The 13,751-nt window shown below is 44.7% G+C and overlaps 1 protein-coding gene across 3 annotated transcripts in view; it reads left to right on the forward strand.

Annotated features, from left to right (window-relative positions):
• The first annotated feature begins 211 nt into the window (after positions 1-211).
• LOC111961359 (CAP-Gly domain-containing linker protein 1) overlaps positions 212-13,751 on the forward strand; it is a 35,817-nt gene continuing 22,277 nt past the window's right edge. The window contains exons 1-14 of one of the 3 annotated variants that reach the window (XM_023983557.2): positions 212-315; positions 2,807-3,027; positions 3,109-3,596; positions 3,708-3,832; positions 4,091-4,292; positions 4,470-4,667; positions 4,944-5,047; positions 6,090-6,150; positions 11,507-11,611; positions 12,090-12,251; positions 12,503-12,598; positions 12,727-12,784; positions 12,934-13,031; positions 13,641-13,715. In XM_023983557.2, coding sequence (XP_023839325.1) covers positions 2,940-3,027; positions 3,109-3,596; positions 3,708-3,832; positions 4,091-4,292; positions 4,470-4,667; positions 4,944-5,047; positions 6,090-6,150; positions 11,507-11,611; positions 12,090-12,251; positions 12,503-12,598; positions 12,727-12,784; positions 12,934-13,031; positions 13,641-13,715 — 1,860 coding nt within the window. In that variant the 5' untranslated portion in view covers positions 212-315; positions 2,807-2,939. Of the gene's footprint in view, positions 316-2,806; positions 3,597-3,707; positions 3,833-4,090; positions 4,293-4,469; positions 4,668-4,943; positions 5,048-6,089; positions 6,151-11,506; positions 11,612-12,089; positions 12,252-12,502; positions 12,599-12,726; positions 12,785-12,933; positions 13,032-13,640; positions 13,716-13,751 lie in introns of all 3 variants that reach the window. The other 2 variants (XM_070440981.1, XM_023983558.2) reach the window with 2 other exon arrangements.

Here is a 13,751-nt window from a genome sequence, read left to right on the forward strand (position 1 = left end):
ATTGGGCAACATGAGTAAGCCTGGCCATCGTCTTTCTACTCGAAAAAGTGCATTTCTACTGGAGTGGGCGTCCTGACAATATTGTTTGTGATTTTAAATCAGTAACTGCAGTTAATAAGTAAAACATTTTCAGGGGGACTTTTATTTTGGAAATTAGCCGTATGATCACCTGGCCTTAATGCCGCTATGTTCACAATGCTAGGCCGTTCTTATTATACATCAGTGTGCTGGGCAGGGTTTGGGAATTAACGGGCGTACTGTTGCAGTTATTTTAATCGCTTCGATCAAAACAGTGATTTGTCGACTACACTTCAGGTAATCAATATTTGTTTTATATATACCACTCATATCCCCATTTGTTTTCCTTTTGATGCAAGGGAAAGCTGCCTAGATAGCTAGTCACTATCTGAAATTCCGACAGGGAGGGACAGCAGGGAAGGAAGGCATCGGGAATTACACCCACTGGTCCAAAGCAGAAATGCGTAGCGGGTTAGGTATCTAGCTGGTTATTATCTCTAATTACGTTCTTATTCTCGAATACAATACATAAGTGGATGAGAACATATTACGTGCTTTCAATAAAGMTAAACTGTTCAATCAAGTTGCTGCGAGTCAGTTTACTTGATTTTGCCAGAGCTTGCCCTAGGTGTGTCAGCTAGACAAGCGAGCGTCACATTCAGACCAGGATCTGTCATTACTCCCCTGTTCTAACCAGCTGGTTAGCTAGCAGCAACTAACCAGCTAATAGAAAACTATTAGAAGTAGCATTTCTGCTATATCAGTCAAGAGCCATATAGCTTGATAGCTTCCAGCCACGAAGACTGGTTTACTAATCGTATTATGGAAGCCAGGGATGTGGAGAGAAATCCACCTACTTGGAGAGACTGGCTCGTGTACAGGTGAGCTCAGCAAAGGCAAGCTGCATTTATCCTCAGTAAAGCTGTCCTGCAACTGATGCTCTAGTCAGCTAGCTAGATATTTGACTAGCAACAATAGCAACCATTCCTTAATCCTCAGTCATTACTTGAACCGGTCTATCTATTTGACTATACTATTTATGGTCATCAGCAAGATTCGCTGAAAAGTAACAGTTAACTTGGCTTCGTTTCTATATTAATGTGTTATAATACGTTTTATTACGATCTGGAAAGAGTCGTTTTACTGAGAGTTAATAGCAGCCAGAGACAGCATCATGCTCGCATTGTTTTGGTCTGACACCCCGAGGGGGAGGAGCGTCCCTGGGTACGTCACCACGTATCTGGCAAGGCCTTCTTTTTTCACCTGGCTGGCTCCAGACCAGACTGGCCTTGTTGTTCAACCTGCATTTTGATATTAGGACTTGAATTTAGAAATGAATTGAATTGATTGGGCCAGTTCGAAAGACCCGGTAGACCTAGACTTTGTGATAATATTCAGAAAGTACCCATGGCAATTCTCTCCCTAGAGTCTCCTGCTGTTCCCTTATTCTACCATCCATGGCCATGTAATACTGGCTGGGTAATAATTCATTAATAATGTGGCCCCATTAAGTGCACCGTCACTCCTTTCACACCCGCTTCACACACAGTCACACACCCTCTTCACACACAGTCACACACCCGCCACAGTCATAGCTGATGTGTGATGATTGTTCTGGCACCAAATCAAATCAAATCAAATTTATTTATATAGCCCTTCTTACCCAGCCTAAAACCCCAAACAGCAAGCAATGGAGGTGTAGAAGCACGGTGGCTAGGAAAAACTCCCTAGAAAGGCCAAAACCTAGGAAGAAACCTAGAGAGGAACCAGGCTATGAGGGGTGGCCAGTCCTCTTCTGACTGTGCCGGGTGGAGATTATAACAGAACATGGCCAAGATGTTCAAATGTTCATAAATGACCAGCATGGTCAAAGAATAATAATCACAGTAGTTGTCGAGGGTGCAGCAAGTCAGCAAATAAGTGCTGTTCATTAGAAGATGGATGGATAACTCGATAATAAAAGTTGATGCACCTTTTTTACTTTCGCGACGGTTTACCCACCTTTTGCGGGAAAAGGCCTAGAAAGTATAAGGACTGTTACTTTGTTCATCGCGAACGGCGATCAGTTTACCCACCATTTTTCTAAAACCTCTACATCACTGGATGTGACGATGGTCAAACTCGTGTTGAGCTGCATCCAGAAATTCACACAGTTCCTATAGTGTGTCCCCGCCCATAGGGAAGACAAGGAACAAGTAGCCAATGTTTCCCAGCTACACCCTGACTGGATGAGGGATGGGGCGGGAGACATCTCTACATAGAGGCTGGCTGTTCTTCTCTGCTCTGTTTATGACCATTTAGTCATGTCATTCTGGAGCTCTTAGTCACTAGTCAGGCCTGTACAGAAACAAGCACCAGTCTTGAATTATAATGGAGTTATAATGATGCTGTTTCCTGTGCGTGTGTACACTGTAAGTGTGAAGTGTTGCTGGGTGGGTTTGGAATGTCTTGACTTCCTGTCAACCGTGTATTAGGCCTTAAACTGACATGCTGCTTCCTGGCTAGGGGCCAGGGGTCTCTCATTTTCTTCCCCTCTCTCTCTCTCTCTCTCTCTCTCCCTCTCTCCCCTCTCACTCTCTCACCCTATTTCTGTCTGTCTCTTGTTCTCTCTCTCTCTTTCTCTCACCTTTCTCACCCTCTCTCCCTGTCTGTCTGTCTTTCTCTCTTTCTCTTTCTCTTCTCTCCCTAACCCTATACTACTTCATAATGAATTACATGTCATTTTTGTGAACTTAATGAAATACAAATGAAATCTATTAAGAACTATTATGTGTATTGTGTCTCTCAGGCCTCGGCCTCAAGGTGGAGCAGAACAAAGTAGGTGGTGGGGCAGGAAGGCCTAGCCCCCCCCATCCTGACAAGAGGCCAGACCCAGCTTCTGCTCCAGTAGCCCATAGCCTCTTCAGGACCAAGCAGGGACCATGAGCACAGGCAAGCCCAGCGGAATCAAGCCTCCCAGCAAGATAAGCAGGCCAACTGGATTACCAACACGCACCTCCCCTTCCTCTAGTAAGAATCAGCCGCAGGGCTCATTGTGTGTGTGTGTGTGTGTGTTGTCGCTGCTACTGCTGATGATGATTGTTTTTCCAGCTGCTCCAAAGCCTGTTCCTCCTGAGAAGTCTCCCACCCAGGATGGAGAAATGGACTACCAGGTGGGGGAGAAGGTGTGGGTCAACGGCAACAAGCCAGGATATGTCCACTTCCTGGGGGGCACGCAGTTTGCCCCAGGCCAGTGGGCCGGCATCGTCCTGGATGAGGCCATCGGAAAGAATGACGGGTCGGTGGCGGGGGTCCAGTACTTCCAGTGCGAGGACGGCAGAGGAATATTCACACGCCCCTCCAAGCTGACCAAGACGGCTATGCCAGAGATGGAGGCCAACTGTGGGCAGCCTAACCCTGGCGAGACAGGGGCAAACTCCCCTACCGCTGCTGCTGCTGGGGCTGCTAATACCACTGGTAACAGCACCAAGACACCGCTGAGCAGAACCATGACGGGCAGTGGGTCAGTGTCCAACCTCTCTGAGACAGACTCAGCCAAGAAGACCAGAAGAGAATTGAGACTGGGAGACCGCGTGCTGGTGAGTGTGTGTTTGTGTGTTTGTGTGTGTCAGCTCACAGCTCTTGTTCCTTCTCTACCACCTCCCTCTCTATCTGTCTCTCCGTCATTCTCTCTCTCTCTCTCTCTCTAGGTTGGAGGTAATAAGTCGGGGGTGGTGAGGTTCATGGGGGAGACAGAGTTTGCCAAGGGGGAGTGGTGTGGAGTGGAGCTGGACGAACCACTTGGGAAGAATGATGGAGCCGTGGCTGGATCCAGGTTAGATATGTGACACACAGGTTTATTATCAGTGGTTAAAGCTGTACCTGTAGAAAAAGTATTTTAAAAACAACGATAACGATTAAAAACATGTCCTTCTCTAAATATTCAAGTGTCATGAAATTCAGTGGTTTTAAAGTTTGACCTGTATAGAGAAAGTCTTAAAAATTATACGTATTAAGAATCTGTCCTTCTCATATGATTCAGGTGTGTTCTGGATTTTTGACATCCTCTGATATCCCTTTCAAATGTTTCCAGGTATTTCCAGTGTCTGCCGCGGTACGGCCTGTTTGCGCCGGTCCACAAGGTGAGTCGTATCGGCTTCCCCAGCACCCTGGCTAAATCCAAGGCCTCCTCACGGAGACACTCCACCATGAAGAGGAGTCCTAGCGCCTCCTCCTTGAGCTCCCTGAGCTCTGTCACCTCCTCTGTTAGTGGGAAACCCAGCCGCTCTGGCCTGGTAAGACACACACAAACACGCTACTGAAAATACACACACACACACACACACACACACACACACACACACACACACACACACACACACACAGCGTTCTTTATCTTCTCCCTGCTCTCTCCTCTCTCCACTTGTGTCCGTCTTATCTGAGTGTGTCCTCTCTATCTCTTCCCCCCCTAGCTGACCGAGACCTCTTCGCGGTATGCTCGTAAGATCTCTGGCACTACAGCGCTACAGGAAGCCCTGAAGGAGAAGCAGCAGCACATCGAGCAGCTATTGGCCGAGAGGGACATGGAACGCGGGGAGGTCGCCAAGGCAACCAGCCATGCTGGGGAGGTGCAGCAGGAACTGTCACTGCTCACGAAGGTTCAGGGGCAGGTGAGGGGAGAAAGCACAGAGAACACACACACACACACAAACACACACAGAMAAATACAATACACGTGGAATATCTGTCTCCCACACATGCTTTATGTTGTTGACCTATAGCAAACCATGTCAATGCATTAATATGGCGTGTGTGTGTGTGTGTGTGTGTGTGTGTGTGTGTGTTGTGTGGTGTGTGTGTGTGTGTGTGTGTGTGTGTGTGTGTGTGTGTGTGTGTGTGTGTGTGTGTGTGTGTGTGTGTGTGTGTGTGTGTGTGTGTGTGTGTAGTATGCTATGGAGATGGAGGCTAAGCTAGATCAACTGCGTGAACTGGTGGAGACAGCAGACAGAGACAAGGTGGAGCTTCTGAACCAACTGGAGGAAGAGAAGAGGTGGTGGTGGGTGTGTGTGTGTGGTGCGTATGCGTGTGTGTGTGAGGGAGGGTAATGAGAATTGTAGTAGATGGAGGGGTTTTATGGGTTGGTTAGGTCAATATTGTCCTCATGTTAGTATTTTTAAGTGCATCGTTTGGAAAGCATTGGGTGTTTTTAGATGCCTGGTATGTTAGGGATAGAGCCTGGGATGTTGGAGGAGAGGATGACTCTAGTGCCTGGTATGGGATAGAGCCTGGGATGTTGGAGGAGAGGATGACTCTAGATGCCTGGTATGGGATAGAGCCTGGGATGTTGGAGGAGGGGATGACTCTAGAGTGCCTGGTATGGGATAGAGCCTGGAATGTTGGAGGAGGGGATGATCTAGATGCCTGGTATGGGATAGAGCCTGGGATGTTGGAGGAGAGGATGACTCTAGATGCCTGGTATGGGATAGAGCCTGGGATGTTGGAGGAGGGGATGACTCTAGATGCCTGGTATGGGATAGAGCCTGGGATGTTGGAGGAGGGGATGACTCTAGATGCCTGGTATGGGATAGAGCCTGGGATGTTGGAGGAGAGGATGACTCTAGATGCCTGGTATAGGATAGAGCCTGGGATGTTGGAGGAGGGGATGACTCTAGATGCCTGGTATGGGATAGAGCCTGGGATGTTGGAGGAGAGGATGACTCTAGATGCCTGGTATGGGATAGAGCCTGGGATGTTGGAGGACGGGAATGACTCTAGATGCCTGGTATGGGATAGAGCCTGGATGTTGGAGGAGAGGGATGACTCTAGATGCCTGTATGGGATAGAGCCTGGATGTTGGAGGAGAGGATGACCTAGATGCCTGGTATGGGATAGAGCCTGGATGTTGGAGGAGAGGATGACTCTAGATGCCTGGTATGGGATAGAGCCTGGGATGTTGGAGGAGAGGATGACTCGTAGATGCTGGTATGGGATAGAGCCTGGGATGTTGGAGGAGAGGATGACTCTAGATGCCTGGTATGGGATAGAGCCTGGGATGTTGGAGGAGAGGATGACTCTTTCTACCTGTCTGACAGGAAAGTGGAAGACCTGCAGTTCACTGTGGAGGAAGCTTGCATCACTAAAGGTGACCTAGAGGTAAACAAGTGACCCAGTACTCTGATTCTCTCTCACACACACACACACACACCTGTTAACAGAACCCAGACAGTGTTATTTGAGATAGTGAAATACCACGTAGAGCTGATGTGATGGTGTTACACAGTTGTTACACCTTTCATATTTCAACCCCGAATGAAACACTGATGCAGATTTCCTTCAGATCAGCTACTTCATTTGGTCTGTCATGTACATCATTCCCTCATCTGTACTGTCATGACTCAACGTTTTGTTCTACGCCACACCCTTTATACGCTCAGAGTACAATGCTGGGTGTGTATTGTTAGGTTATAAATGAACCTATTAACATCAAGGACGATTAGTAAAGCTTAAACCAAGTTTATTCACCCATTGGGTCAATACAGCTGCATAAGACAAAGACATATTTCCACCAGTGGTAGTATATATAGCCCAATTTGGGTGGAGTCTCCTCCTTCTCTCTAAACATTACATCTTTATTGCTATGGCAGGAAATTATGTGATACGGGCAATAAACTGTTCCTTCTCCCTTAACGTGACCTGACCTCAACCCCCTTCCTCACTAATCCACAGCTCTCCACCCTTATCAGTGCCTGCCAACATGTGATCGTCTTCCCTGCACTCAGTACATTCCAAGCTTAATTGCCTCCACCATATACATTCCTCCTACAGATAATCATTAACTTCTGGTGTAGACCCTCTCAAGACCATAGCACTCAATATTTCAATAGGATACCTGATAATTCACACTATTTCAAGTTTAGGAGTCAGAACCAAGAATCCATCAGTATAAAATATAGTTTCACCAGTTGACCAGGGCTCTCTCGTCATCTCTCATTGGTTAGCTCAAGTTCTCTCACTCATCTGATTGGTTACCTGAAGCTCTCGCACTCTCATCCGATTGGTTAGTTGAAAATCTTTTTCACAGTCTCTCCTCAATATAGCTACTTGGTAAATTTCCTCTACTCTGTCGAAGTTCTGGTTCAGTAGCTCCAGCAGTTTGAGGATGTGCTTCTTTTTTACCCTTATTCCTTACCCACTACAGTGTATATGTTGGCATGGTGGTGAGTTCTTTGTCCTCACAAAACTCCGCTTTTGATTGTGGCTTTTGCTGCTGTATTAATAAAAGTATTCACAGTGGGCCTGATGATATTCTTTTAGTTATCCACACATTCTTTTGTTCATTCATTCATTCAATTCAATTATTCATCTGATCATCTATTTCTTTAATGTCTTTCATTTCTCAGCTCTCATCAATTCACTCATTCATGAGTTCATTCATTTGTTTTCTTTTGCTATTTCATTTGCTCGATTATCATTTCTTCAGCCACTTTCCTCTGCCCAGTACCCTACCCTGAACTTTAGCCACTGTTACTAGCCCAGGACCCTACCCTGAACTTTAGCCACTGTTACTAGCCAACTGGTACTCAACCCTGCACCTTAGAGACTGCTTCCCTATGTACATAGTTATTCAACACTGGTCACTTGAATAATGTTTACATACTGTTTTACCCACTTTGTATGCCACTTCGTATGCCTACCCACTTCGTATGCCAATGTTGTTGTTGGAAAGTGGGATTAAAAGGGATTTAATTGTAATTATTTGTCAACGATCTACACAAAATACTCTGTAATGTCGAAGTGGAAGACACATTCTAAAATTTGGAATAAAAATCATGAAAAAAAACCAATAATATATCTTAATAAGTATTCAACCCCCTGAGTCAATACATGTTAGAATGACCTTTGGCAGCGATTACAGCTGTGAGTCTTTCTGGGTAAGTCTCTTAAGAGATTTCCACACCTGGATTGTGCAACATTTGCCCATTATTCTTTTCAAAATTCTTCAAGCTCTGTCTAATTGGTTGTTGATCATTGCCAGACAACCATTTTCAGGTCTTGCCATAGATTATCAAGCAGATTTAATTCAAAGTTGTAACTTTGCCACTCAGGAACATTCACTGTCTTCTCAGTAAGCAACACCAGTGTAGATTTGGCCTTGTGTTTTAGGGTATTGTCCTGCTGAAAGGTGAATTCGTCTCCCAGTGTCTGGTGGAAAGCAGACTGAACCAGGTTTTCCTCTAGGATTTTGCCTGTGCTTGCTCCATTCTACTTCCTTTTTATCCTGAAAAACTCCCCAAGCATACGGGTAACATGATGCAGCCACCACTATGCTTGAAAATATGGAGAGTGGTACTCAGTAATGTGTTGTATTGTGTTGTATTAGATTTGCCCCAAACATAACACGTTGTATACAGGACAAAAAGTGAATTGCTTTGCCACATTTGGTGCAATATTTATTACTTATTGTTGCAAAAAGGATGCATATTTTTGAATATTTCTATTCTGTACAGGCTTGCTTCTTTTCACTCTGTCAATTAGGTTAGTATTTGTGGAGTAACCACAATGTTGTTGATCCATCTCCGGCTACTGAGTTAGGAAGGACGCCTGTATCTTTGTAGTGACTGGGTGTATTGATACACCATCTAAAGCGTAATTAATAACTTCACCATGCTCAAAGGGATATTCATGCCTGATTTTTTTTTTTATTACTCATCTACCAATAGGTGCCCTTCTATGCGAAGCATTGGAAAACCTCCCAGGTCTTTGTGGTTGAATCTGTGTTTGAAATTCACTGCTCGACTGAGAGACCTTACAGATAATTGTATGTGTGGGGTACAGAGATGAGGTAGTCATTCAAAAAACATGTTCAACATTATTATTGCACACAGTGAGTCTATGCAACTTATTATGTGACTTGTTAAGCAAATGTTTACTCCTGAAATGATTTAGGCTTGCCGTAACAAAGGGGTTGAATACTTATTGACTAAAGATATTTCAGCTTTTAATTTGTATTAATTTGTAAAAAATAATAATAATAACATCATTCCACTTTGACATTATGGGGTATTGTGTGTCGGCCAGTGAAACAAAATCTCAATTGAATCAATTTTAAATTCCGGCTGTAACACAACAAAATGTGGAAAAAGTCAAGGGGTGTGAATACTTTCTGAAAGCACTGTATATTCTGTATTCTAGTCAAGGCTCATCCTATATAACTACTGCTGTACACACCTTTTCTATTCATATACTGTCCATAATGTCTCTACACACCATCATATACATTTGTATTTATATTCTGGACTCTGACATTCATTGCCGCTGAGAGAATCTTTTCTCTCCATGCTGCTGATGACTATTTCTGTCCGCTCATACAGGAGTAATAAAGGCCCAGTTCACTCATTTTGTAAAATAAAAAATTGAAATATATACAGTGTATATATATATAGTATATATACACTATTTATAGAAAAGTATGTGGACACCCCTTCAAATGAGTGGATTTGGCTATTTCAGCCACACCTGTTGCTGATAAGTGTAGAAAATCGAGCACACAGCCATAATCTCCATAGACAAACATTGGCAGTAGAATGGCCTTACTGAAGAGCTCAGTGACTTTCAACCTGGATGCCACCTTTCCAACAAGTCAGTTCGTCAAATTTCTGCCCTGCTAGAGCTGCCCATGGTCAACTGTAAGTGCTGTTATTGTGAAGTGGAAATGTCTAGGAGCAACAACGTCTCAGCCGTGAAGTGGTAGGCCACACAAGCTCACAGAATGGGACCGTAGCGCATAAAAAATTGCCTGTCCTCGGTTGCAACATTTACTACCGAGTTTCAAACTGCCTCTGGAAGCAATGTCAGCATTTGAACTCTGGACTCTGGAGCAGTGGAAACGCATTCTCTGGAGTGATGAATCACGCTTCACCATCTGGCAATCCAACGGATGAATCTGGGTTTGGCGGATGCCAGGAGAAAGCTACCTGCCCCAATGCATAGTGCTAACTGTAAAGTTTGGTGGAAGAGGAATACTGGTCTGGGGCTGTTTTTCATGGTTCAGGCTCCTTAGTTCCAGTGAAGGGAAATCTTAATGCTACAGCATACAATGACATTCTAGACAATTCTGTGCTTCCAACTTTGTGGCAACAGTTTGTGGAAGGCCCTTTCCTGTTTCAGCATGAAAATGCCCCCGTGCACAAAGCGAGGTTCATACAGAAATAGTTTGTCGAGATTGGTGTGGGAGAACTTCACAGGCCTGCACAGAGCCTTGACCTCAACCCCATCGAACACCTTTGGGATGAATTGGAACGCCGAATTGGAATGTTCGACGAGCAGGTGTCCACATACTTTTGGTCATGTAGTGTATATATATATATATATTTATCAGGGGGTGCTGCCTTACTTCCCGCGGCTATGCTGACATTGCTCATTGTAATATTTAATTCCTTTCTTTAAATTTTTTTGATTTTCGTTTATTGTTTGCTATTACTGCGCTGTTGGAGCTAGGAAAATAAGCATTTCGCTACACCCGCAAAAAATATGTCTACGCAACCAATCAAATTTGATTCGATTTTTACTTTCTTGTTTTTACTTAATTTTTTTCTCCATCCAACGCCTTCTTATTTAGAGCTCTCTCATCTCTTCTTGGCCTTTTCACATCCTTTCATCTTGTCTCTCGCCTCCGCACCCTCTCTTCCCCTTGCTCATGAAGAGGGTGATGTCACAAAGCCTTCATCTGTCTCTCTCTCTCTCTCTCTCTCTCTCTCTACCTCCCTCTGGCGCTTACAGAAGAGAAAGAAGGTTAAAGCGATGATGTCACCGATGGCAAGATCTTGTCAAGAAAGTGTTTGTGCACTGGGAACCAAAGGGAAGAGAGAACCGAATCCACCAGATGGAGCGGTCCTTAAAATAGATCCAGGCAGATCCATAAATACACTAGACAGAGTTTGGCAAACTCAATGAATCCAAGTTGCCAGACAAATGCTTAGAATGATTAGAACATTATCTTCATGTAACTCTTGGAGCCAACATGGAGGCTAGTTAGCAAAACTCTGTACTTCTGTGACTCAACCAACCAAAGACCCAAACAGAGGTAGTTAGGGTGGGGCTCAGTCTCATAGAGGTGAACTTTAGAGGGTTAGAGTCCTTTTATAAGATTCAGGCTTTTATAAGATTCAGGCTTTTATAAGATTCAGGCTTTTATAAGATTCAGGCTTTTATAAGATTCAGGCTTTTATAAGATTCAGGCTTTTATAAGATTCAGGCGGTCTCAAATGCCACCGTATGCCCTATATGTCTCTTTATATGGGTCTGGTCATTGAGGATTTGGCTTAATAGAATCATTGGAATAGAATAGAACCCACTGGAATTAAACATTTGGCTCTCATATGCACTTCCTGCTTTCTGGTCTCTGCTATGACATCATCGTTTGCTATCCTTGTGTGTGGCATGGAGCTGGCATGTGATGCTGGTGTTGGTGTGTTCTACTCTTCCTCCTCTTCCTCTCTCTGACTAACAGACGCAGACCAAACTGGAGCATGCCCACATTAAGGAGCTTGAGCAGAGCCTTCTGTTTGAAAAGACCAAAGCTGACAAACTGCAGAGGGACTTAGAGGACACTAGGGTAATACCATCATAGGCATCATATATCCGACATCATCGGGTAATACTTCTGGATCTAACGGTATTTTACGTTCTGGACACTGTAGGGTTGGGCGATATGTAGTGTGGATTAATCATTAATCGCGATATGGCTGTGCGCGATATATTGTCTAGTTATTTTGCAATATCGATGTCCACAATCGTCTGGCCACAGCATTCCACAATGTTTCCCCTGCAAGCCCCAAACCCTCTGGAACAAAAAGCTGTTCTCATGCTGCTGCACTAATGCCTGAGTCTCAACTGCACACTCTTACATTGCCTTGATACTGTTTTTCATATTGTAAATAAATTAGATTGGATTCATTTTGATATGTATTTTTGTCTGTATTGCTCAGTCCTACATCAAAGAAGATGGAGGGGCTAGGGCTGGCCCTCTCTCCACTCTCTCCCCACTTCATTCCCCAATTTCATTCTCCCTCCTCTCTTCCCTCCCTCCCCAGGTGGCCACAGTGTCTGAGCGGTCTAGGATCATGGAGCTGGAGAGAGAGGTCGTGGAGCTGCAGTTGAGACTACGGTCCTCCCAGCAGACAGAGGGTGCTGTGTCGCTGTCACCAGAGGAGCTCAGCGACCTCAARGCCCGKGCCCAGTCCCAGGAGAAGAAGGTAGGGGGAATTATAGTACTGGTTAAAAAGACATCCCCTTAACCACTCTCCCAGGGATGGGCGACTTCAGTCTTAGCCTGCTGTTTGTCCAGGCTTTAGATTGCAACCCGGCTTTGGTTCCAGCCTGTCTGTGCAGGCATTTGTTCCAGCCCGGTCATACCCATAGTCTTTGCATTTACAGTCCTCTGGTTTTTCTGGTTTTGCATCCCTTTTGACATTAGAATGTCTCCCATCTGTCTTCCCCTTTCCAGATCAGCGAAATTAGTGTGGAGCTGGACAACAGGCAGGAACAGCTTCGCTCTGTGGAGGAGGACAAAATCTCCCTGGAACAGCAGCTAATCAGCCTGGTGAGACACGTGCACACACACACACATAATGCACACATTATCCTTCCATGTGTAGCTCATGGAGAAAGAATGTTATTGCTCTCTAGTGAAGTTTGTTGTGAAGTTGTTTGTTTGTTTGACCATTTCAGAGACAGAAACTGGACGCTGCAGAGAAAGACAACACGACGATGGCACAAACCATGCATGGTAAACAGACATACAACAGAAACTTTCCACTGAAAGTTATTTTGAATGAAGGAGTAGGCATAATCTGGCTTCGGGAAACCGGCCCTATGAGAGGTGCTGGTAAAGATGCATTATGAAAAGTGACACTATCTCTACGGCTTTTGTTGCAGAGCTGGAGAAAAGAGTGGCGCAGGCGGGAAAAGAGAGGGAGGCACAGAGAGAAGAGAACCAAGGCAAAGAGAAAGAGCTTCAGGATAGACTGACGCAGGTGTGTGTGTGTGTGTGTGTGTGTGTGTGTGTGTGTGTGTTGTGTAGTGTTGTGTGGTGTGTGTTGTGTGTGTGTGGTTGGTTTTGGAGTTTGAAATGAAGAAGATGGTGTTTCTATCCAATGTGTGTGTGCCTGTATGTGAACAGGTAAAGAAACGTGTGTATGCAATGTTTATAGCGTGACGTAGGCATGAAAACAGCAGCTGCGACACGCAAAGGTCACAGTATGTTCTTTCATCCAGTCCCGCTGAACCCGAGCTACATCTCTGAGGCTGAAGCTGTAGCTTAACGATGTCAACATGAATATATGACTAACGCACACACGCGCGCACACGAACGTCGCTAACTTTTACCCGTGTGGCTTTAAAATGCAGCGAGGCGTCTCTTTCATGTAATGTTTACGTAATTAAATAAGTTAACGTACCAAAATGCTTAATTAATTAACATYAACACATTATTTAATTCAATTTTCGTAACATTTTGGAAAAGTCGTTCTTGTGGATTTAGCAATCGTTTAGATGTAAAATGATAGTTTTAATCAAAAGTTAGCTATCGATCAAACTAAATTCTAGAATTTTGATATGTTTACTAAACATGTCCCCTCTCCCAGGCTGCTGAGTCGTCAGAGAGGACCACCCACTCCGTGGAGCAGCTAACCAATGAGAAGACAGCGCTGGAGGCTCAGGTGAGGAAAAGGGGGCAGGGCTCTGGTGAAAAGTCA

The sequence above is a fragment of the Salvelinus sp. IW2-2015 genome, linkage group LG4q.1:29 (genome assembly GCF_002910315.2).
Source record: "Salvelinus sp. IW2-2015 linkage group LG4q.1:29, ASM291031v2, whole genome shotgun sequence".
NCBI lineage: Eukaryota > Metazoa > Chordata > Actinopteri > Salmoniformes > Salmonidae > Salvelinus > Salvelinus sp. IW2-2015.